Source organism: Agelaius tricolor, unplaced genomic scaffold (assembly GCF_023055355.1).
Source record: "Agelaius tricolor isolate 1412-34295 unplaced genomic scaffold, bAgeTri1.0.p SCAF_2, whole genome shotgun sequence".
Lineage (NCBI taxonomy): Eukaryota > Metazoa > Chordata > Aves > Passeriformes > Icteridae > Agelaius > Agelaius tricolor.
Window position 1 is genome coordinate 58,132,280 of NW_027269262.1, and position 24,767 is coordinate 58,157,046.

General features: G+C 37.4%; 1 protein-coding gene across 3 annotated transcripts in view; it reads right to left on the minus strand.

Annotated features, from left to right (window-relative positions):
* Nucleotides 1-24,767, minus strand: part of TOX (thymocyte selection associated high mobility group box) — a 220,137-nt gene that overhangs the window by 80,042 nt on the left and 115,328 nt on the right. For all 3 annotated transcript variants that reach the window (XM_071419884.1, XM_071419892.1, XM_071419877.1), the window contains exons 2-3: nucleotides 24,435-24,500; nucleotides 8,193-8,435 (exon numbers count right to left, since the gene is read on the minus strand). In XM_071419884.1, the coding sequence (XP_071275985.1) occupies nucleotides 8,193-8,435; nucleotides 24,435-24,500 (309 nt within the window). The remainder of the gene's footprint in view (nucleotides 1-8,192; nucleotides 8,436-24,434; nucleotides 24,501-24,767) is intronic.

Below are 24,767 nucleotides of genomic sequence, written 5' to 3' on the forward strand. Positions count from 1 at the left end.
CAGGAGCAGTGGAGGTTAAAGATTTTACACACTGCCCACAGGCAATCCCAAAGAGGCATTTACATAGAACAGGCTTTGTACAAATGAAGAGGAGGTGGAAGGGGGAACAGAGAGGCAAACATCCATCTAAAATTAATCTTTATGTTATCAAAAGGACTAGGGAAGAGTAGACATCTTTACACTTTTAGCATTTCTTAATTGCCTTGTGAAAGAAGAAGGGATAAAAATAACAAATGAGTTATTTTTCACTTCTGATTATTTCTTCAAATCTCAAAACACAACCATATAGAATATTTTTCTTCCATTCCTCATATAAAAAGTCACTGGTAAACTCAAACAATGATACTTAAAACTCTGTAAAAACCACAAAAACAGATAAACCCCCCCTGAGATTATTAACTGGACCATTTAAATTCCTTCAACTTGGAAAGTCAAGAATGGGCTTTTTCCCTCAAAATGAAGAAAAAAATTTGCTAAACATCTATGACTTTATATATAAGATTTAAGAGGAATTCATACTCTAGCAGGTGACAGCTGAATTTCCAGCATGCATGTGGCACCTAGAGTTAAGACAGAACACTCTGTAGTGGCGCTGCTTTTGTCCACACACCTTTCTAGTACTGAACAAAACAGGATGAGATGGTGAATGCAGCTCAAATCCATGAGGGATGTGCAGTCTTCTCAGCTGCTTTTGAGTTTCAAAGAATGCAAATTCATGTATTTAAATTATTAAACAGGTGGAAATAGAGGCTACTCCACCTGATGCACAAAGCCCTCCCTTTCATCTGCACTGTGGGCTTCTCCTTCCTTTTTGTCTTCATAGAAGTATGTTCACAGTTTTTGAGAAAGACATTTCACTTCTATTCCATATCCAGGACTTAAGATCACTAAGATTTTTTTTTTTGCCAAAGTGTGAGTCTTCAGAAACATTTCATTATCATGCTGTTCTCGACAACTACATGCAATGTTAAAAGCAGCAGATTAAAGTCAACAATCTCTGCTGCTGAAGCCCCTGAATTTCTGACATTTTCTGAGAGCTATGTTTCCTCTATTTGCATACTCTATTATCTGTTTTGTTTGACACTTGCAGCTATGATGCTGCTTATGCATTAATCACTCCTGTGAGTACTTCACATGTGAGGTGTTGTATAATCTACCACCCACAACTGAAGTCTTTCTCTCTGCACCACATTCATCTTGTCTTAGCCTGTGTCTATCTGGTTAAAGTCCAAGTAAAAAATTACTACAACTAAACTTATTTTTCTTACTTTTTATATGTAGCAAATAGATTCCTATCAGACAATGTGTAACCATTGTGAAAAAGGCCACCAAAGTATTTTCTATCGAAGGGTGTTTTCAAAAATAAGATACAAGACACCTTGTTTCTTCTTTAAATTATACTGAAGTTGTTTTCTGACTTGAGTTTGTGAAATATGTGAGCCCCACGGATTCTCAAAAACCACACTCAAATGAGCAGGATGCTGTGTTTCCCAACTGACAGTAAATCAACAGCTTCATTTTCAATTTTAAAAATGAGACCTGGAATTATTCTAAAAAGAGTTCAGATCATTGGTGTACAAATATTTTGCAACAGTTATGTGCAAATATTTACTTGATCTATCTTTAAGGCAAGCCCTTAGAGACTGAGAGCATAACTTTACCAGATACTACTGAAGGGTCAAAAAAAAAAAATGCTCCACAAATACTTTCACAGGAATTCTTGTCCTAGTTGACCTGAAGAAGGTGGGGTCCATCAGAGGCCTGCATCCACAGAGTGCTCTCTTTTACTCTGCTGATGTTTCTCTTGGGAGGCAAAAGCCGCAGAGGTGGTGCCAGCTGAGGTGGTACCAGCAATGTTGCCTCTTCTGTGAATGCATGGACCGATGTTTTTTGCTGAGAAGGCCCCAGGTGACCCATGGGAAGGTTCTGGTCCTGCTGCTGTAGTGTGGGGTCTGTAAGTCCAGTCCAGAGGACTGTCCAGAGAGAAGGACATCTTTTTTGAGAGTTATGCCACCTGAATTTAATCCTAAAGCACAGAGAATCAGCCACCTGCCACAGTACACTACAGCTAAATGGCATATTTCTATCACTGCTAAAAATGCATGCTTTGTTTCACTCTGATTTTATACAGCTGTAATTTCTGACATCAAAAGTTTCTTGTAGCACAGTAAAGAGCCTTGTAGTAGCAGATATGCAATATTCAGGTATTTATGAAACCTTGATAGAATAACACCTTAATCAGCTCCTGTACATATCCTTTCTGTTGTCTGATGACAAAAGAATAGAGCAAACATCAGAAGAAAGGAAAGATAAAAATTATGTCTCAGAGTCCTTGATGGAATAAGCAGTCATAATTCTAGTAGAGACAATAAAGGTTATGCTGATGGACATGAGCTGATCAGGGCGTTTGACAAAACATACATTAACTATTGTAACCTTTTTCCATGCAAGGTTTATTTCAGTAAAGGAAAAAAAAAAACCTGCTCAGAAAACATGCTGTTACTTTTTTGTAATTGTTTTTTGTTCTTCTTGTTGTTGTTGTTTTGGGTTTTTTTGCTTCTTTTTCTTAGGGAAAAGAAGAATACAAAGTTGCTTAATAAGAAAAAAAACCAAGGAACTTTAACACAAGATGTTCCATGACCTTAGCTTTATGATTTGGTGGTTCTGATGGCAATAACTCACTGCAATAAAATTTGGGGTAGCAGCAGGTCTGTGTAGCATAACAGTAAATTTTGATGTAAACTGAAGACCAAAGACTGGTAATGAGGCACAAATGGGAAGTATTCACCAGAGACAAAATGAATCTGCTACCACTGGCATGCAATACAAGCTAGAAAAAAGTATCCAAACATGATTCAAATCTCAACACTTAGGTTAGGAGACACAAATCTCTTTTTTTTTTTTTGTTATGAAAGTCATTCATCTTGTTTATCAGAAATAATGAATTTCTGTTTGACTCAGTAGTTTCCACTGACACTTAAAGGTGCAAGAAAAAAGAATCAGCTGTATAGGTCAGCCCTAAGATGAGTCATGAATACTGAATTTAAACTAACATGTATGAAACCAGTAAAACAAAATCTCTTAAATGCATCCCAGATACAACAACAGTCTCCTTTATTGCATTTATTAGCAACTGTACTGTGAATATTAAATACTAACTTCATTCTACCTGAGATTAAAAATGGCAACAAAAAAAAATAGCTGTCTGCTTTCTTCCTTGTTATACAATGCCACATTTTGTTTAAGATATTAATCTCTCATGGGTTGCATATCTAAAAATATAATTCATGAAAAAGTATAATGTAATTGCTCAGGCTTTGATGAATTGGGGCATAATGTTAAATAATTATTCATTGCCTTTATTCTTCTGTCTAAGCGTGCAAAAAAAAAAGCAGCTTTTTATTGCTTTTTTTTTATATAAGGACATGGGCCTTTGTGACATGCATTTTATTTTAAACTAATGCTTCTATTATTCCACATTTGAATAATTATAGCTGACATCATCTACTCTTCCGTGACCTAGAAGATCTTTAGCTCTAGCACACTGTTACATATTTTATGCATTACATGAAATAAAACACCTCAAGATTTCAAAAATATTTATTTTAAAAACAGCATTGAAATTGTCTGTAATCACATTTTCTGCTCTGCTTTGAAAGCAGCATTATTCAATATGCCAGTGGTCTTTTCCATAAGAGCAACATATTAGAAATTCATGCTGCTCTAATATATCTGAATTCCTTGATGTACTGCACTCCCTATAGACCTAAAGAAACATTTTTGCTTCAGTTTCATATGTCCTGCACATTACCTACTGATGTGGTGGTTGTCAAAACAGTTGTACAGTAGCCTTTGAATTCAAAGTGTGCCTTGACTGTATACTAAAAATGACAATAAACCTAAGTACATACATTATGCTGGCTTTTGTTGCCAGCACAAGTAGAGCATTTGGGAAATCAAACCCCTGATTTTATTGTCTTTTAACATATTTTTCACTTTAAACTTAAAACCCAGAAATTTGAAGCATTTCAAGAAATTTAAATCTTCTATTTATTTCTTGTAAATTTTCTATGGTATACCATCTTGAGCCACATTTTCAAAAAGATCAGCACAAGATTACAAATGAAAGCATTCCAAAAATAGGTTGGGTTTTTTTTTCCAACTATGTAAAAACAGCACTGCAGTTTTTAACCCTGGTTTCTTGCAGAAAAACCAACTATCTATAGGATACACTAAAGAAGCTAGAATGTCTATAATTTTATTGATACATAGAAAAACCCATTTTAGAACACATCCAACACATCCAAATTCTCACACAACATGCATTTTTTGCAAATGTTAGAAGGGTAATTCTTGTGGTCCTTGAAAATATCCTTTGGGATATTTCAGGAAAACTCACATCAACAGAAAAAGGCTGGCAGGTCAAGCCCCAGCTGGGATCTAACCCAACCTACACAGTCTTCAACTGGTAGGAAACCAGGAAGGGATCCCTATTCCATTATGTAGAAGCAAACATGTTAACAGGACTATAAGTATATTTTCATTAAAAAACCACTTCTATCTATATCAAATTGCATCCAATTAAGAAGCAGGAATAGAAGTCATATCCATTTTGAAGGAGGATTTTAAGGGCTCCCATGATAGGGCTGGACTGTGGGTTAATACCACCCTGACTTACATTATGCACAAATTTTGTAGATTTCTGAAGCCCTGATTTCCAGACATAATGAGCACCTAAAGAAATCGGTATGTGACAGCATGATAGAAATTAACGTGCATGTGCATGTGTATATTCTGTATGTCAGCTAAGAATACAGAAATATACAAACATAGAATTAAATATGTGAACTGACAGCAGAATAATGAGAAGGAAAAATTTTAGTGGTTTTGTTGTTTGATTTCTTTTTTCTTAAATAGTTGGCATGCAGTATGAAAGTCCAATCAATCAAAAAAACTTCAAAGAAGGTTAATTCCAAATTTAAGACACTGTCAATGGCGATGAGAAATTTTCATCTCCTAGCACTGCAAAATTTTTTTAGAAAGAATTCCCACAGTGTAAGAATCTGTAAGAAGCCAATCCCTAGTATGAATTCACTGAGCTGGTAGTGGGCTCTTATTGTGTGTATTTAAGCACTTCTGCAGAGGAGAATTCTTAGAGAGATTGGGGTAAATCCTGCCATCCTTACTGAAAAGGATTTTTCTGCAGCTTGGAGGGAGTACTGCACAGTATGAAACAGAGACTTCTGGTGGGGGGAGATTTGAAAGGGTTTTAGGAAGGGTACATCCTCAATTTTCAATCTGTCCAAAATCACAGAAATCCTCATGTGAAAACACCTGGTAGTTGAGATGGAAGAAAAACACTATACTTAGTGTATGAACTATTTTCTAACTGTTTCTGAGCTCACTGATATTCCTTTCTCACATTTGGCTAGGATTAAGTAATGTTTTGTCTATAAGAACACAAACTGAAAAACATTCACTTGTTCTAACACAGATAAAATAGAAGGTATTACTGCTAAAATACCAACATAGGTTAAAAACTAGCTAAAAAGAAGGATGTTTAAGTAAAATAAAATAACCAAATTCTATTAGAGGCACATTGCAATGCAGCTGAATTTGTCCCAACGTAAGTAAAATTTGCTGAACATGTGAAATTAATTAGGGATAGAGAACAGCCAACAGATTTGCTTCTAAGAATATTTTTTCTAAAAATACCCATTAGTGCCCTGAAAAATGAAGTGACACACATGTTTTCCAAGTACACTAAATGGTACTTGATATACTAGAAATTATATGGAACCAAGGGTTTAGATGGGTTGGAGAAACTTATAAATTATGTTCTATATGAGGCAATATAGGAGTGATTTAGACAAGAACTTGCTAAATGGATCAGTTTGATGAGATAGTAAAAAGGAAACTTGGAGATGAGTAATACCACAAGAAAAGAGTCATATTGAAAAAAAGGTTAAATGTTCTGGATTATAAAGATTCAAAACTAAGTAAAGAATATTAACTCTACAAAATCCCCAGTTTTTCTTCATCAGTGCAAAGCCAAAAGAACAATGGGGTCATTCTATTAACTGAAGAAGTCACTGAATTCACTGAAGAGTTAAATTACTTCCCTCAAGTTAATTTCTCTCAAGTTATCAAATTCAAATCAGAGAAGCAATAGTGACAAACAGCATTTGAACTGTATGAAATCGAGGTGTTAACATTGTACCAGTTGTACTAACATGAACTGTAGCTTCACCCCCTGCACAGATAAGCCAGCTTGAGTTCAAACTATTGCAAGGTAAGAGGTGCTCCTGTGCAAAAAGGGCATGCAAGTTAGGGATAACAGCTGACTTAGCACATGACACTCCAAGGATCATGCTTTATTTATTGAACGAGTCCTCAGAAATTATTGTAAAAATTCAGCACATATTTTCTTGACATCTGATTTTCATCTCTTCTGATCTTCACTAAGATCCAACAGCAAAATTGCCTACCTATATTATTCAACTTTTTTGTATTTTCCCTCAATGCGATTATTCATTGTGATGATCTACAGACTCTCAAGGCCCTTTGTTCAGGGCTTGTTGCAAAAGGTTAATGTGAAACATCACAACTTAAAAGAATGCATAGTTCTGAGCCATAACCATGGCTCAAAAGAGGTCAATTCAATGAAATACTGCCTGTCTTGACTAGAGTGTCAAGCATTTCTCTTACTTTTCCAAGTCCTTTCATAGCTCTGATTCTCAGAACCCCACACAAGATTTCACTCAAGCTCTTTAATGCATGCCATCAGCTTTGCAGACAAGCAAGGAAAATATAGGCTCTTTCCATAGAGCATATTTCTATTTCTCTATATAAATCTGCCTCTCCTCCACTCCTCCCATTATTGAACATAACCCTGGGGTCAGATTCTGACCTCAAATACGAAGTGTGCAACATCCTAGTAAATCAATAACAACTGTGCAACATATAAGAAGCCAATACTTGTGCCCCTCTGCTTTTTTGAACATCCTCAGAGGGAATGCAGAGCTCCTCAAAATCAAGGTAGCTTTATTTTAATTAAGTTGCAATGAAGCTGTGTGACAAAGCGGATTTTTGTTGTAAACCAAGTCTTTTCCAGACACCATGGCCCCTGGGTCTGAGCCCTTGAGGGTCTGATGGAAGCTGAACCTGGATCCCTGACTACCCAAACAAATGTGTTGTGTCAGCTCTCAGGTTCCCAGGACTGATTTATGTTTTTTAGATAATGTGGTGGGGAGCTAGCAAGTTGGAAAGCCTAAACAGCCTCAGTCACTAAGTTCAGAACTTTTGGTGGGAAGCCCAGACCCTCTATCTCTAGGAACAATAGATTCTTATCTTTGGCTATTGGGATCTGCAGCTCCTGGGCAGCCCATTTAGCCCACCTAGTGCTTGAAGTGCCCTGGGATACACACAATGTCAGGCTCCATCCTCTTTCATGGGATTTTTAACTCTTTGGGTTAGAATTGTACATCAATGTGAAATCTTGTCTGGAGCTTCTATGCAAGAAGTATACTAATTAATTGTAGAGCCCACTTGAAAATGTAACGTGTACAGTAGCTCTGCAGTTGTTGCAAGCAATTTAACATTCAAATAAGTGATTTATAATATCAGGCTTCACAAGATTATGACCATAATGACTATCTGACAGACTTTACAAGCAAGTTGTCCAGTCATTTCAATTGGATTCTGGCTGGCTAAGGACTGGGAACTGTAAAAAGGCTGTAAGATTTGGCCTAGAATCAGAAATAACATTTGCTGTTTTCCAAACGTGCGGTAAACAAGAAAGGAGATATTAAATTTTTGTACATCTCTCAGCACATGCAAATGAGAATGGAAAGAGCCTCATCAGACAAATACAGAACAACAGCCATCTGGATCCAAACCCTGCTCCAGCAGAAGTCAGAGCCTTGAGCCTCGTTCTGTCATTATTTACATCTCTGTAAAGGATAACCTTCTACCCAAGGTGGCAGAAGGGAACAACACTCTGGCTTTCAGGTTCCCCCTCCCCTCTGCTGGGCGGAGGATTTGACACAAGGAATGCAATGTAACACCCAGAGTCAGGCCAGGGCACTCCAAAATTTGAGTGGGGCAGGTGTTGTTCCCCTTGAAGAATTTCAGAGGTCTGTATTTCCATGATTTTGCACTTAGAACAGAAGAGAAAGACTAAAAGTGCTTACCACAGAGAGGGAATTGGAAAGCAGTGTCCCGTCTTGGCCAAGCATGTTGGAAACTGTAATTTCAGGTAGATCCATGTTTTGAGGGTGGAAGGGTAGGAGGCCATTGTGGTTCATGGGATGACACAGAGAGTGGTACCCAGACTCTATCTCATTCAAGTGCACCAGGGAGTGGTCAGGCAGTGATGGAGGAGTTATAGGAGGTATGTTAAAATCTTCACTTTCAAGACTTGGGCCAGGAAAAGACTGGAAAAGAAAAACAAGCCAACAAACAGAAATTGCTATGAAAATCATATGAGCACTGGTCAATAATAACAATAAAAGTCATACAAAACAAACAAAAAGACCCAAACTCCCATACTTCTAAGCACAATCTACAATTTAATAAAGAATTTTCAAGACCCATATATTATACAAGTGAAGTTTCACCATTATGTATAGAGGAAAAAATGCCTCTAAGGCATAAGAATCTATGATACTTTTCCCTTAGAAATATTTTTTTAAAAGAAGGTGAACTCAAACAGATTTCAAGGGTCCTATTAAAATTTTCCGAGTGTTCATCTAGCTGAAAACCTTTTTCATGGGAATTGTGGAAAAGGGAATGCAATTTATAAAATTAATATTGGCACAAAATGGTTCATTTTACTTCCTGCTACTCAGACCAAGAATTACATAGTGAAGAAAGATACCACTTTTATACTTATGGGAGTGCCATGCATTTACTCAGCTAGAAAGAAAAAGAAGCAGTACATACTCAGTATGAAAATGCTTTGTATTTATAAAAAAGCATTTGAAGTTTTAAATTTTTTTTTCTTTCCTAATCTATAAACTGAATTATGCATACATTTTGTCAGTTATCTGAATTAGTAACTCCACCAAACAACTGTTAGTCTTTTGTTGCCTGCTGCCATTAAGTCATCCAACTCAATCTGATCCAAGGAAAAGCCACAGGCAAAGTCAGAGTAATGCACCAAGGTGGATAATTGCTATTATTTATCTACAGTTTTTGTACAGTAGGTAGTCTCCTTTGTGGGAGAAGGTGGGTATGTGCGTATTTCTAAAAAGGAAAAGGTGAGCATAATAAAGGGTTAAAGAGATCAGTTGCAATGGCTCAGCCTGAAAGCCTGCTCTGCTTTTCTGAGAACAGCCAACTCCTTTGCAAAGTGATCAGTCTTTGCACATCCCATGCCCACAGTCAGGAGATTTATAGCACAGTGACTACTCCCACCCTTCCTGCCCCTCTTCAGCACAGCAGTCCTGCTCTGAGTGCTGCTTTTGTTAATTCTGGAAATGCAAGGATTTAAATACATTCTGCTCCTGAAAAGTATCACCAGAAAGGATGAGTATGAGGGCACAATTTCAAAGAACAGCTATTGGAAGAAAATGTTTTCCCCAATATGAGTTTCCAAATGGAGGATAATACAGTGTATGAATTCATGCAGAAGGACAAGGGGAGAATCAATGGCCAATTATAAACAAAGGGATTTTTCATTAGTCATCATAGTAATAATGTCCTCCTGATGCCTGAGATTACTCTCTGTACGAGCATGTATATGTAAACTTAAATCAGACTAAAACCAAACTGTATTAAGTGTTTTCAGTGAGCTGGTGAACACAAATAAACCTCCGCTAGCACACACTGCCATGGTTTTGGCTGCTTTGTGTTTTTCCGAAAAAGGTTTTAATCTCTTTACCAAATATCTTAGTATAGAATAGAACAGGAAGTCTAGATTGGAAAGGCCAAAGTAAAATCCCCAAAAATGAAAACAACAGAACAGGGTTTGACAGTGATGTCATCACTGTTATGTGTGAGGACTTTGATTCTACCCATGCATTCCAGTTGTGTTTCTCACCACCAGCACAGGAGTTTGCTCTCCCTCTGCCCCTGCTTTCTTCTTAATGGCAAGCTGGTGCAGGTCTACTGACCTCTGTAAGTTGAATTTGCCCCCACTTTTACAAGCCATGATGCAGCCATTTCTCCGAGGGGAAATACAGTAAAATGGACCCTCACTAAATGGAGAGAAGGCCTTAAACATGGCAAAGAGAAAATCACATTTACTCAATAGCAATGTATAAATTTTGCAAAACCAATTAAAAGTATTAGGGACAATGCATAATCTAGCTAGTTCCTAATTACTGTTATATAAAATCCATGATGAAGGAAAAGGTGTCTAAAGTGAGTTTAAGATCTAATACAACAATTACTAAACAGCAAAGAAGAGAAATGAAGGAAGGGATAACATCCATAATGTTCTCCTGGACCAGTGCGATCCCTGCAGGTACACTTAGACTTGGTAACCGTAATCCTGGTGAGCTTGGATCCATGTAGCCTACAGCTTCCAGGAGGGATTCATTAGCTGAGAAAAGACGACATTTATGTTCAACAGTGTCTTTTCCAATGTCCCAAAAGACTTCAGGCCTCAAAAGAGTTTTCTCTCCTCTGATTTTGCAGGTAGAAAATATTAACATCTATTTTCTGTCTCTTGCACTGTCCTGTGAGACTTCAGTTTGCTACTAAAAGCAAATATTCCTAAATCAAATATTGACAGGATATTGGAAGCACTTAGCATATCTGCTTATTTTTACACCTCTTTTTGCATGTCACATATGGATGGACCAGGCTTTACTTTTGATTCTTTGTGTTTCAAATGTGTCTTTAGCCAGTAATATTTCAAAAATGGTGGAATCAATTAACTGCCAGCAGGACATTAGCTTTGCTTATTAAGAAGGAAGTATAAAGCACTAGCAGCTCCACAATCCAAGATGTGTCATGTGTAGGTATATAATAATGTTATATAAATTATATGGGTTAAGAATTTTAAATAAATGCTTAATAATGCTGATTAATTACAAAAAAAATATCAATGGTTGTTGCTTGTGTACCATTTAACAGTGTATTTGATCCCACATCACCTACAAAATCACTGTTCAGTACACTTAAAAGCTTATAAGTAGGATTAGAATTGCAAAAGCTGTAATGACACACATATAATAACATATAATTCAAATTACAGTATTTCCTATGTCTCTCTATTTTTATTTTTTTTCCTTAAGATATAAACTATCATACTATTTCAGTAAAGATAGGCAGAATCCAAGTTATATGCTCATGGTATGGACAGTTATTCAAAGGCACCTGGAGAGCACCCTATTCACCTTACATTTTCAGCCAATTTGACATTTCCATGCTCAGTATTGTGTGCATGTAATGCATATAGACATAACTTCCTCAGGGAAGTTACTTCAACAGTGATTTGCTGGTATTCATTTGTCTCGTCCAGGAGCTTGGTTCAAATGCTTGTAATGACTTAGCACACTGGCATATCAACCCCAAAATTCCTAGATACATCTGCAGCAAACCCAGCATATCCCAGGAACAAGGCTGTTGCAACTAAGCCTGGAGGAAAGGCACGAGGAATGGGACATGTGCTTGTCCTGTGAATAGCAGCTACAAGCTTCAAACACCCACTCCTACTTTCCTGCCACCTCTCTCCTTGCCATTGCAAAACCTATTTTAGTAACCATCTGGGGTTCCCTTCATGCAACTGATCCACTGCGAGCAATGGGCTCTCCTGGAATGCTGTATTGTCACCTTCTTCTGTAAAGAGAAATTTTAGGGAAATTTACCAAAAAGGCGGTCTCAAGCTTAACCCTGCAGCAAGAACTCCCACTCCTAGACCAGCTATCATCCTGTCCCAAACTCTAGGCTGCCTTAGAGCACCATTTCTTCCAACACAAGCTGTTTATCTGGAATTTCTAATTAAAGCAGTTATCTAGCATCCAGTGCATCAGGGAGGGCTGTACTCCCTGTACCCAATTACAAGCTATAAGTATAGCTCATATGTATTCATAATAAAGAGTGGCCCATAGTTTCACTTCTGCTAGTTTTCTCTTGGGGATGGGGAAGGGTATTTTCCCTCCACTCCAAGGGTTTTTCCTTCAAAGCTGGTTTTCCTATCAGTAGGACTTTCTCTATTCAGAGAGATGTGGAATAGCTTCTTTTTATTCTACTGGTCACAGAAACCTCAGCAAGCTCACCTTTTGACTTTTGAATAACAGAAAAAAAACAAACCCAAAACTCCCAAACAAACAAGCAAACAAAATAGCAGAAATTCTTTATTTTCTTTACCACTTTTCCACTAGGAACTTTGCCAGTGATTTCACCTTCAACTCATGACTATAGGAGTGAAAGAGGTGTCAATCAACTCTTCAGTTAAGGGGAGTTTTCTAGGCCTTTATTACATTCCAGAGAGAAAACCCTCTGCAAATTAACACCATTAAACCAACTGCACAGGACTGAACAGACACAGGCTTAAATTTTTCTTTATTTTAAAGAGCATTTTCATTACATCTGTGTTTATTATAAACAGATTTCAGTCTAGTTCAGATGGAATCTACACAGTGGGAACCTCAGAACTGATTATCCTCACATTTGAGCTATCTTATAACACTGTTATGGATGATTTTTGAATTAAGAATGTCTTCCCAAATTTAGAGGACTATATTTTATGTTTCTGGCTAAATATTTGTGACATTTCTGCTTGAAATTATGTAAACTCCATAAAACAGATGATTGATAGGCCCACTATGAGATCAGGAGGCTTATCTATATGCTACCTTGGCATATCATTTTATGAGAAAAGCTTGCCAAAATAAAAATGATATGAACACTGAAACCTGACTCACTGTCGAACCCAAACCCAAGCTTTTGTTTCTGAAAAAGACCCCATTGGTCCTGTTAAATTTACTTTTTAAGCCAATTAGGCTGGTCAAATCCAGCAACAAGCTATGGAATGAGGGGAAAAACTGGGACACTGAGAGGAAGTGTATGTCAGGAATCAGTTCTTTACTTTGGCAACACATAACTCAAATTATGGCTATGCATCCAGCTGTGCTGATAACACAAATACAAAAAAAAATCTAGTATTTACTTTCGAGGTTACTCATTAGGAAAAAAAGGGAAATGCTGGCAGGAGACACAAATACAGCCCCTTTCCTTAAGTACTCTACAGTGAAAACTGCATATTGGCCAGCAAAACTTACTTATGTTTCAAAATAATTTTAATAGAACTTTAAGAAGTGATCAAAGAAGGCAAATCAAAGGAGGAGGCTCAAACAGACTGACCACAGTAGGCAGCAAGCTTTCAAACATCCAGTGTAAATCCCTCTGGGAAGAGCAGAATTGTTCCTATATGACAGCCCAGAAGACAACATTCACTAAGTCTGATTCGTGTGCTCAGCGCTTGCATCAGTCATCATGCATTTACTCAACAGAATCTCATATTAGCAACAGTTCCTTAAAAATTGGGAATTTGCCTATAGATATTTAATTTAAATGATATGAATGGTTCTGCCAACTATGTAGAGCGTGTCTTAATTTTTCATTTGCACCAAGGCTTCTGCGTCTGAACTGTGGAAAGATGCCAGTTTTTAAAAGATAGATGCTTCAGGCTGTCTCCTCTTCTATTATTGAACACGTTGTTACATAACTGAAATACTTATGAATCGAGAGTAATGTAAAAACAATGAGCTCATTAGAAGGGGAAAAACAGCCACGTACCTTATACAAATTTGAAAGTTAAGATAATATATGAAATATTTGATATTATTTGATAATATTTGATATGAAATATTTGATATTAAGATAATATATGAATAATTTGAAAGTTAAGATAATATATTTGACAGTGGATACTTCCAGGAGTTTTAATAGGATCAACCTTATCTCTAATTTCTAAATGGAAGACCTTCAGAAGCAAGTGTTTTGTAGCTGCTTTTGTCTCTGTATGAACAAGGCTTGATAGCTTGAGACTATAATGCATTACTGTGGAAACCTTCGGTCTGTTACATAAATCATCTTAACACTCAGCAAGAATTGTCCAACAGTGCCATTGATATGTTCAAGTCAATGATCCTGAAAATAATTTTTTTGTGTTTCTTCATATGGTAGACAACAGCAATAAATCATATTCATTTAAAAACACACAATATACTAATTTATCAAGCCACAGCTATCAAAAATGTATTACAGGGGAAGGTATAACTTTTTTGTATTGTGTTAATCAATTTCTCTAATTTGCATTAGTTAAAGGCCAAAGCCTCAAGCAAAACATTAATTTTCCTGTACCAGATGAATTCTGTTTTCAAGAAAGAGAATGGGCTGACAATTATATTATTAATTTTAAACAATCATAATTTTCAAAGTGTACACAACTATGTAAAACAACAAGCTCTTTTTAAGATTTCACTCTTGAGAGCCTTTTCATTAATGACATTAAATGTATGCATATAGTGTAGCAGTTTCTTGGGAAATGTTTTTTTCAATGGAGGCTTTAAATTCAAATACAGTTTAAAGATGACAATAAGTAGGAGCACAAATATTATAAGAAGGTAAAGGATCTGGGACCTGCAAACACCAACACCATTATTGAAGCAGTTAAACTTCCCTTCAGACAAGAATACAGCTGTGCACTTTTCCTATTTAGAACTTTTGAATAAAATTTAAAGAAAAGTACAAGTCTTTTTTGAACTACTGACCAACTGACCAAAGCAGTTCTTTAAGAATATACAAGAGCTTTAGGCACAAATGGAGCATCCTTAGCACCCAAAGTGGAGTCTTGTCCCTCTAACCTGTGACAATCTTTCGCCTTCCTTAGCATGTCCCCAGTGGGGATCTAAGCGTGGTCATTGTCCAACACCCTTGTCACTCCTCTCTCCTGAAAAGAAAGGTATTTTCTCTCCCACGATGTCTACTACTATTACAACAACTGCTACTACTACTACAACTTCTACACTACTACTACTATCATTATTATTCTTGCTATTATTTTTGTTCTTATTAATTCTATTACTACTATACTACTACTACTATTACTACAACTGCATTTTAATGAAAGCTAAAATTCTTAAGGTAACTCAGGGTCCTATTTGACAACTTTGGTCTGTACTATAATGCAGGCAGCATCATGTATGGTATAATCTTGAACTCAGCACTACAAGACATACTTCCATAAATCAGTTACTATGTGCGCTAAATATTCTTTGTCAACTAGAGATAAAAAGCATATTAGATATAAAAAACTTTTTAGAGACCCTCTCTGCAAAACATACCTAAATTATGCTCAGTACAAAGCTCTGGGTAATAAAACTAGCAATATACATATTTAATAAGCAAAATTGAACTGAAAAAAAAAATAGAAGTCACATCTTCACAAATAGTGCTGCTTGAAAATATAGATGATACACCACATTTAACCTGTCAGAAGCCTCATTAGCATCATAGCATAGACTCTAAACCAGCAATCAAGACAGTGTGCTCTTCACATGTTTACATTTTTAAATGCTCTTAAAATAGCAGTAGTATGGATTTACATTTAAGTATATCTGTTTAGAGGGCAAAAATTCTGTCTAAATTTCCATTTCCCTTCTGAGAAAGACACCAAAAGATAATATTGTACTCAGGGCACACAATGATGAAGGACAAAAAGGATCCTTTTATTTTTTGTTCGTGATTTTTTTCTCCTTCTTTCTCTTTTCTTTCCTTAGAAAAACTCAGAAACAATGGATTGCTTCTCACTATTCAAGAGGAGAGTGGGTCCTACCTGTGCTACACTACTCCTGAATGACTGATGAAATAGCCAGAAAAAAATCTGACTTAATGTAAAATGTCACCACTTGAGAAAAAGAGGATCAAAACAGAGGCATGGCTATTCTTTGCAATTATGATGTAACTTTTGTTTAGTCCCATGCCAATCACAGGAAAAGCTGAAAGCTGATCAAAGCTCCCAATTCCTACCAGTGGTCACCCTGGCTTTCACACTTAGATTTCAGACCCAGCACTTTACAGTAAAAAGGCCAAGGAAGTGCTCAGTATATGAACGAGTACAGATTATTTAAGCAAGTAAAAGTGGCAGGATCTGGCCCTCTCTTAATAAAGTGTCATGTAAGCTTGGGACTGCTGGGACCCCAGTAATAAGTTCAATCCTACTGATGGCATACAAACTATCAGCAGCATAGTACCTATTAAGACATTTTTATAAACTGCAAGAAATATGCAAGCTATTACAAGATATAATTCTGAAAAACAGACTTCTATGTAAGAAGCCAATTTAAGAGGAAAACAACATAAACAATAGTAACTTGCGTGCTCAAGTGAAGCATCTTTTTAATTTTGAGTAATGAAGATGTCAAGCCAAATGCTAGAGTAGTTTAACTTAATTAGGTGGCCTATTTTTCCAGGCAGCCTTTCATTTCCCATTGAAAACTCAGCTTGTATGCGAAGCAACAAGAGCAATTTTGTCTGTAATGAATACCTCTGGGACTCCACGGAGTGATCATTTGAATGTTACATTGAAGACTGGTTTGAGTAACTAGTTTGGGCTTGTTGAGATGCCAGATTTTGTAAAACTAACTAGATTAATCAAAGACGGGCATCTTATCGGTTTATTCGGTCAGGGGTCAGCAGGTCAAACTGACTCCACTGTGGCAGCCTTTGCCAAAAGGGACAGTATAATAGTAATTGGTCTAATTTGTAGTTCAAATTCACGTAATTCTTCCAGACATTTTATGGACTGAAAAAGGTTCATTTTATGTGAAGCTCAGATGAAAAATACTGCCTTTAACATTTCCCATGGTTACATCCCATAATTCATCCACGCTGCTGACCTGTAGCGTTTCCTGGAAAGGAAACTACATAACTAAAATATATGATGTCTGTAATCTGTTTTCACATGCTAAAAAAGTTGTACATGAAGGAGCAGAGGGAAACATTTTGAAGGATATTTTATACTGGCTGCTCATTAAACAGAAAGTTGTCTCATGACATGAACAGCAAAAGGCAGTGCTTTTTCTCTTGTGATATGTGAAAAAATACCTCTGGCTTTTGGACAGAGAATTCATCATTTGATGATTGATTTTCTGTTTACCTTTTTCATGGTAAAATAATAGCTTTTGTTGTTTTTACTTTATTGATTTATTGTGGGCCTATCACTGAAATTGCTGTCATCCTGATGCCACAGCTAAGACAAGATGCAATGTTTACTTTAATTCCCTCTCATGTGTAACTCTTAGGAAGAATATTTTTAATTGATGCACGGAATCACTGTGTATTCAACAGGGCCAAGTTCACAATTTTAGCATTACTCTAGAAGTATCTGACATTTACTTCTAAATTCCAAAATTCTGTGTCTATGCAATTACCCTCCAAACCTGTTTCATTAAAAAGTTTTCTGCCCACATGGCTGCAAAGAAAATATAAGTGCAAGATTTTACAGCCAGAAGACAAATAGCATGCTGAAAAATTTGTTATACTTGCTGAGGTTTCTGATATGATCTCAATTTTATAGATCCACGCTAATGATTTTTGAAGGCTGGAGAGGGACACTTTTGTTTATACAACTGTAATTATGGGGATGTTTGCTTAGGATCCTTAGGGACTACGTTTTGCCCTCTTTAGTGTTTTTATAGCATGTGCTATAGAATAGGCATTAAATGAAAGATTCATTAAGTTAAGGCATGTTTAAATAACTCATTTTTCAGGGATAAGTAGGTCGTATACATTTCTTCTTCTGGTCAGAGTACAAGTTCCACACCTACTGAACATAACTGACTAAAATGAATTTGAGTAAAAAAGGGTAAAGATATTTCACCTGAGTCACATCTTTAAAGTGAAATTTGTGAAAGTTCTTAAATTCCAGCCAACAGGACCTAATTCTGACTTATATTTTTATAAAAGTTGAGGCATTTGATTACAAAAAAATAATCCTTGAATATATACACAGTACATGTTCATACACTTTGCATTAAAGCTGAAGACACTCATACATATATTACGTCCCTGTGGAGAAGGGCTAGGGGACACTGATGGATGACAAGCTGGACATAAGCTGGCAATGTGCTTGCAGCCCAGAAAGCCAACCTTGTTCTGGGTTGCATCAAAAGCAGCCTGGCCAGCAGGATGAGGGAGGGGATTCTGCCTGTCTACTCTGCTTTTGGGAGACCCCATCTGGAGTTCTGCATCCAGCTTTGGGGTCTGCAGCACAGGAAAATGTGTACTTGTCAGTTTGGGTCTGGAGAAGACCACAGAGGTCCAAAGGTTGAAGCACCTCTCCTATGATGAAAGGCTGAGTTGGGGCTGTTCAGCCTGGAGGACATTCTAAGGAGACCTGATAACACCTTTAAGTACATAATGGGGCTATAAGAAAGATGGAGAAAAACCCTCTAGTGGGTCTTTTCTGTGGTGTCAGGACAAGCAGCAACAGTTTTAAACAGAGAGGACAGATTTAGACTGGACACAGGAAAAAATTCTTTACTGTGAGGGTGATGAGACACTGTAAGAGATTGTGTAGAGAATTTGTGTGTGCCCCATCACTGGAAGTTTTCAAGGTCATGTTGGATGAGACTTGGAGCAATCTGATTTAGTGAAAGATGCAACTGCTCATGTCAGGGAACTGGACTAGATGATCTTCAAGATGCCTTCCAATTCAAACCATTCTATGATTCTAAATATGTATGTCTATAAATACACAGCCTTGTTAATGCAACTGTTGGTGTATTTTTATCAGGAACTCTGTTCTTTCTGGACTCTGCCTGATGTTAAGATAATACTAAAAGACTGTGTTTTACTCAAAAGTGAAAGGCAGGGTAAAATAATATCTACCTGTAGCTGCTCATTCAGGATCTGAAAGACCTGCCTGGTATTTTTCTTTCCCTGAGGCCATTTTAACCTATGCCCTTTTTTTTTTTTTTTGTGACATTTAGAGATCACTTCAGAGAAATGGAGGACCAATAAGTAGACTCCCTTCTGTTGATAACCTATTTTTGAAATGAAAAGATAGTAGATCAGGAAGAGGGAGGTGGAATATGATCCAAAACAGGCCTGGACTGTAGCCAGCCAAGACTGACCAGGTAGCATTGCCTTTTCACTGTGGAGCAGCCTCTCAAATAATGAGCTTTTCCAAAGCAAAAGCTTTCCAACTTTTGGGCAGGATTGTGCTAGATTTCAGGTCAGGGTAGTGTGTACCCATGGGACTACATTGGACCATGAAATGATTCTCCATGTGAGAATGCTGTTTTTTCTGAATCCTTTTCAAGGCAGCCAACTCCTGCCCTGCTCTGCTGATGGAGACTGTTGCAGGCAACAAGACTGACGAGCTGTGTCTTCTGGCAGTACCCTGGAATTCTAGCCTACCTACAGGGAAGGACCAACACAGAGCAAGAGAGGGAAGAAGCTATTAGGTAGCATTTATCCATACCTACTTCACATGAGCCATAGTTATGTCATAAATAATCTAAGAAATTATGGTATAAAAATGTAAAAAGTACATGAGGGCTATGTGTAGGACCATGTGCATAAGACAACATTAATATGAAAAAATCTCTCTTTTGGATGTGAATCCATCCTATTTCACCCTGTAGATGTATAGGACAAAACAGTTTTGATACCCATGATACCCCCCTCTATCAAAGAGCATGCAGATATATTTTAGATAGATCTCCCTGGCATAGCTCTGGGAAGCAGGAAAATACCACCTGTGAGCAATCAGTATTCCTTCCTCTGCCTCAGATCTTTTCTTCCCAGTGGGACAATAGGGGTACTGCCCCAAATCATCAGCTCCAGGCCTGTTCTCATCCTTTCCCTTTGGACCTTGCAGGGAATTTGGCAGCTGCACTCATTAACCTTAACATTTATCAGGCCTCAGGAAGGCCACAAATGTGTTAAAGCTTTGTGCAACAGAGTCCTGAATTACATTCCATATTGTGACTAGGAAGAAATGTAAAATAAGCAATATAATTTTATACTGTGCTCTGTGGGGCCCACAAATTACAGGAGGAGGAATAACATAAAGAGTAATTCATGTCCAAGCTTTCAATTATAGGTATGGGAGAAAACAATAATTGGTGGGAATCTCAAATGCAGATCAGTTGGCATAGTTTTATTTCAAAATGATAAATACTTTCAGATCCAAGTGCAATTAGTACTGAAAATGTCACAGTTTTACTGTGTATGTTTGTTAATATGGCTGGCATAACTAATTTAGGAGATGCCTTCAGTGTAGAGTCCTGTATCACATATATTGTAACCAAAAATGCAGTACTTAGCCATATATATAAAATGTACACAGAGACAACATTGCCAAACAGCCTTTTGGGACGCTTTAAAAGAATATCATTAATTTTTACTGTATACTTACTCTTCTGGCTCAGTTCCAGCACTGGCTTTCTGTTAAAATAATTTCAAGTATAGAATTATGCTATTTGCTTGCAGCAACATCACAGGAACAGTAGTGAGCCATATGTTGCTACTTAGCAACTTGGTCTGTAAGTCCCAAAGCATGTACTGATTTGAAAATTGAACAGAAATGATAATTATTGTTGAGGGATGCTGTGAGGCAACTTGTCTTGGATTACCAAACTATGCAGATGTTTGATGTTATACAGCAAAAGGAACAAAACTATATTTTTTCCTGTCTAATGCCTGAGCTTTTATTTATGTTAGCCTAAGGGGGATAAATTGATTAAAACCTGTAAAATATTATAAGGTGATGTTTTTCTGGATAGGAACACTTTGGAGCAAACAGAAGAACCAAGGTGCTTGTCAGCAGGTATCTGGACCCCAGCAATCCTGCCTCTATGGTCACCTAGTCCTGAAGACAGCAAAGTGGAAACCCCTTGATCCTTGGTGTTACATACCATGACTCAGTCTGCCAGCCCACTTCCCAAATAAGTTATGTCAGACTCTGAAATTAAAAAATGATGCTCATGCCTGACTCAGCATGACCAGAGCTTCAATAAAAGTTTCTGACAGGACTATGTATGTCCTTACATGTGGGATTCATATTTTAGTTAGCAGATGTGAATGCATCAAGCAAAGCAGAGTAATTTACTCACTTCTCATTTTGACAGGATTCAACCCCTATCTCTGATCTTGTGAGGGAACAGCCAAGTTATTAAGGGTGGGAAGGAGCCTGCATTCCTCACACTGAGGTCATGCAATGGCAAGACTCATGAGCACAGGTGCAAAATAGACACAGGACAAAATTATGATTAGAGTAACTATGCTGTCATCTGAGAGAAACATTTCCTCACATTTCCTCCTCTCTTTTTACATCCAGTAACAGTGACAGGAAAATGAACAAACAGTCCTAAAACTATGGTCAGAAAATATAATTGCATCCTTTACTGTTCCTCTCCCTAGCCCTGTAAGTTACACAGTCTTTTGTGCTTTGTTTTCGGAGCAGGAAATACTTTTTTTTTTTTTCCAGTTTTAACCACCAGACTGGATTTTGAAATGGTAGTCAGTTCACCAGTTTTGGCTGACCACCAGATGCTTATGCCCAAGAAAGAAACACACCCCATTACGGTCAGTGAAGACCTCACAGACATTGCCAATGAAGAGTTGTTTGTTTTGCTCCTTTGAGGAACGACTAGCAGCTGTCTATGTCAGGAACAGGTTTGGGAAGGCTCCTCTCACAGTCGTAGGTTCTTGATGAAACATGAGAGACAGGTTTCCATCACACCCCATATTCCTGTTCTCAGAGAAGTTGTTTTGTCTCTTTCTTTTTTCTTCTTTTTTTCAAATACTGTTATTATTACAGGCTTTCACATATGCTCCAGCCCACACAGAGCTGGAACACCTCTTCTGTGAAGGCAAGAAGGCAGGCTAAAAATGCTGGGGTTGTTCAGATTGGAAAGGAGAAGGCTCCAGGGAGATCTTAGAGAGCTTTCCAGTACCTAAAGGGAGCCAACAAGAAAGCTGGAGAGGAACTTTTCACCATGGCCTGCAGTGATAGGTCAGGGAGGAATGGCCTTAAGCTGCAGGAGGATAGGTTTAGATTAGACATTAGAAAGAAGCTCTTCACTACAAGAGTGGTGAGGCACTGGCACAGGTTGCCCAGAGAGGTTGTGGACTTCCTATATTTGGAAGTTTTCAAGGCCAGGCTGAGTGGGGCTCTGAGCAACCAGGACTAGCGGAAGGTTCCCTGCCCATGACCTGGTGGAAGGAACTGGATGATCTTTAAGGTCCATTCCAACCCAGTCCATTCTATGATTCTGTACATTCACTTAAAACCACTGCAACAGTGTAAGCACCAGGAGAAAATCCCAGAAAGAGAAAGGAGGTTGTGACAGCCCAAGGCTGACAGCTACTCTCAACCAGGCACAGAAGGCTGTTTGACTGGTGCACACTTAGTAACAACTTAAAACACTCTGCCTGGCAATTGAGCTGCTTCTTGCCACATGGGTCCCCCAGCAAAAGACAGAGGTTGCCTTTGGGTTTTGAACTCCACCTGGGAGCCAGACATCCCAGAGTTCAGTTTTGCCATGGTCAGATTTTAAGTCTATAAGCCTTTTCTTGATTCCAGCCCTCAGTAAGAATTCAGGGTTTTCTGACATCTTTGAATTTGGAAACGTCACATTTGATAGGATTTTTTTTTCCTTGAAGACAAAGTAATTTGCATTTAAAATACCTAGGCCTGGCTCTTAAAAGGTACTATAAGAACCTTACTTTCACTTCAACCAGTCAGTGTTAGATGCCTAAATATCTCTGAGAATCTGGGCCTTGTTAGCACATGTAGAAACCACATAAAAGATTAAAACTTATACTCTTAATTTTTCAATATGCCATTTAAATTATTTAAACTACATGCATACACAGTACAAAAATATCAACAGAAGAAAAATAATTCTGATGCATAATGTGGACTTGCAATTCTTTATTCAAAACTATTTAAGACAGACATAATGATTCTCTGAAAGGTAGCAGCTGCCTGATAACAGCAATCATTCACAGAGTTTGTATTTCTACTGTTTCAAACAAATTCAATTAGCCCTTGCACTTCAAAACCCTTAAGGCAGGAATGAGATGATACTAGGCTGCTTTAATCTAATAGTAATACTAAAACTTGTCAGTACAGTTTTTGGATTAATGGTTAGAGAAAAATTAATAATATAATTTTTCATTTTTTAATCAAACAGTTCTATTCTAAACTACCTCTGGATCTTGGAGGGTTCTTAGCTGAATAAGTTCAATCATGCACAACTCCTAAATGCAAAGTACTATTGGTCTCTAAAGGTATTTCAGAATGACTTCAACAGAAAGCTGAGAAGCAACATGGTGGAACACTTTAAAGATGGTCTTTTTGATTGAACCATGTCCTCATCTCACACAACCTCCTGCTTCTCAGCCCCCAAGGAACCGGTGTACCTGAAGAGGATCACTTCATGAAGACATTTAGTTTTGAATGCACACTTTCCAAAGCTGTTGATTCCTAAATTACATCCAGGTTATCTGAACATAATTACTATTCATTCAAACTTCCCACCTAGTGAGAGTTTTGCACATAAGCCTCCTGGTTTTGTCAGACCAGACACCACTGGCCTGAAATATTGCACGACATAGATCACAAGTCTGGTTATTCAGGACAATTTCTGACACAATCTAACTGATCTGCAGAACTATTCCCACCACTTACTGGTGCAAAGTTAAACTGAAACACATGAAGTAAGTGAAAAATTCCCCCCTGCATATAGATGTAGCAACAGGTAGACAACCCAAAACTTTCAAAACTATCTTTGCTTTTTAAGGAGTTATTACAATTGGAATTCTTAAAAATCCATTGGATCTTTGAGGTCAAGTGGAAAGGTGGAAGATATTTTAATATACATCCAGTATCAAAATTTAGTGTGTATGGTCCCCCAAAAGGAAAAGTGCTCAAAAATACCTTTAAAGAATGAACATCACGTTAAGCCTTTTGGCCTGTAGGCTACAGAAGGTTAAGTCATTGCCTTAACCCCACAGTTAATTGTGTAATAATAACAACATTCCTCAGACACAGGATTAGTGCTAAAAATGCAATTCTTCAACTGTTCTATGAGTGATAATTAAAGATATTTGTGACATGTATAGCTTATAATGATTAACTTGTCTGCAGTCAAATAAACAAATAACCTGCACCTGTAAAGACTTTATTTCCTGAAGGTAAAACAACTGTTTAGGAAAGCTCATGCTGGCAAAACAGCTGCTTGCATTCTGGAGAGGAAACAAGGTAGTATCTTTCAACAAACGCCAACTCTGGTGTTTTATCAGCTCTATCTCATTAACTGGAAACAAGGCTTAAATGCTTTGTTTATAAATTATGATTATTCCTGATTGCAGCAGTTACTGATAGTGCCACTCATTTGCAATGCAACTCTTTGAATTTTTTTAATTACAATTTGAAACAAGGCAGAGAAGATTAATTAACCCACCTGGCTGGCTGGCACGTAGTCCTGGCTTGGTTCTGTCATACTCATATACATGTTCTCACCGTCAAACTGCAAAGGAAATAATAGTAAACATTCAGCAAACTTGATTTTTTAGCATTGACTGAAAAAAACAGTTGCTATAAAATAATATTACAGCCTGGTTTTAGAGACTTGTAATTGCATGTGTGCATCTTGTCTTTGATGCTCCTGTTGTCATCCTTATTGACCCTGGATGTCAGTGATTTGGAGTAATTAGCGCTCTAGTAATTACAGCTAGCAAGGAAGAAATGAATGGTTTCCTTTCATCTGCAATCTGTTTTAAAACAAAATGCCTCA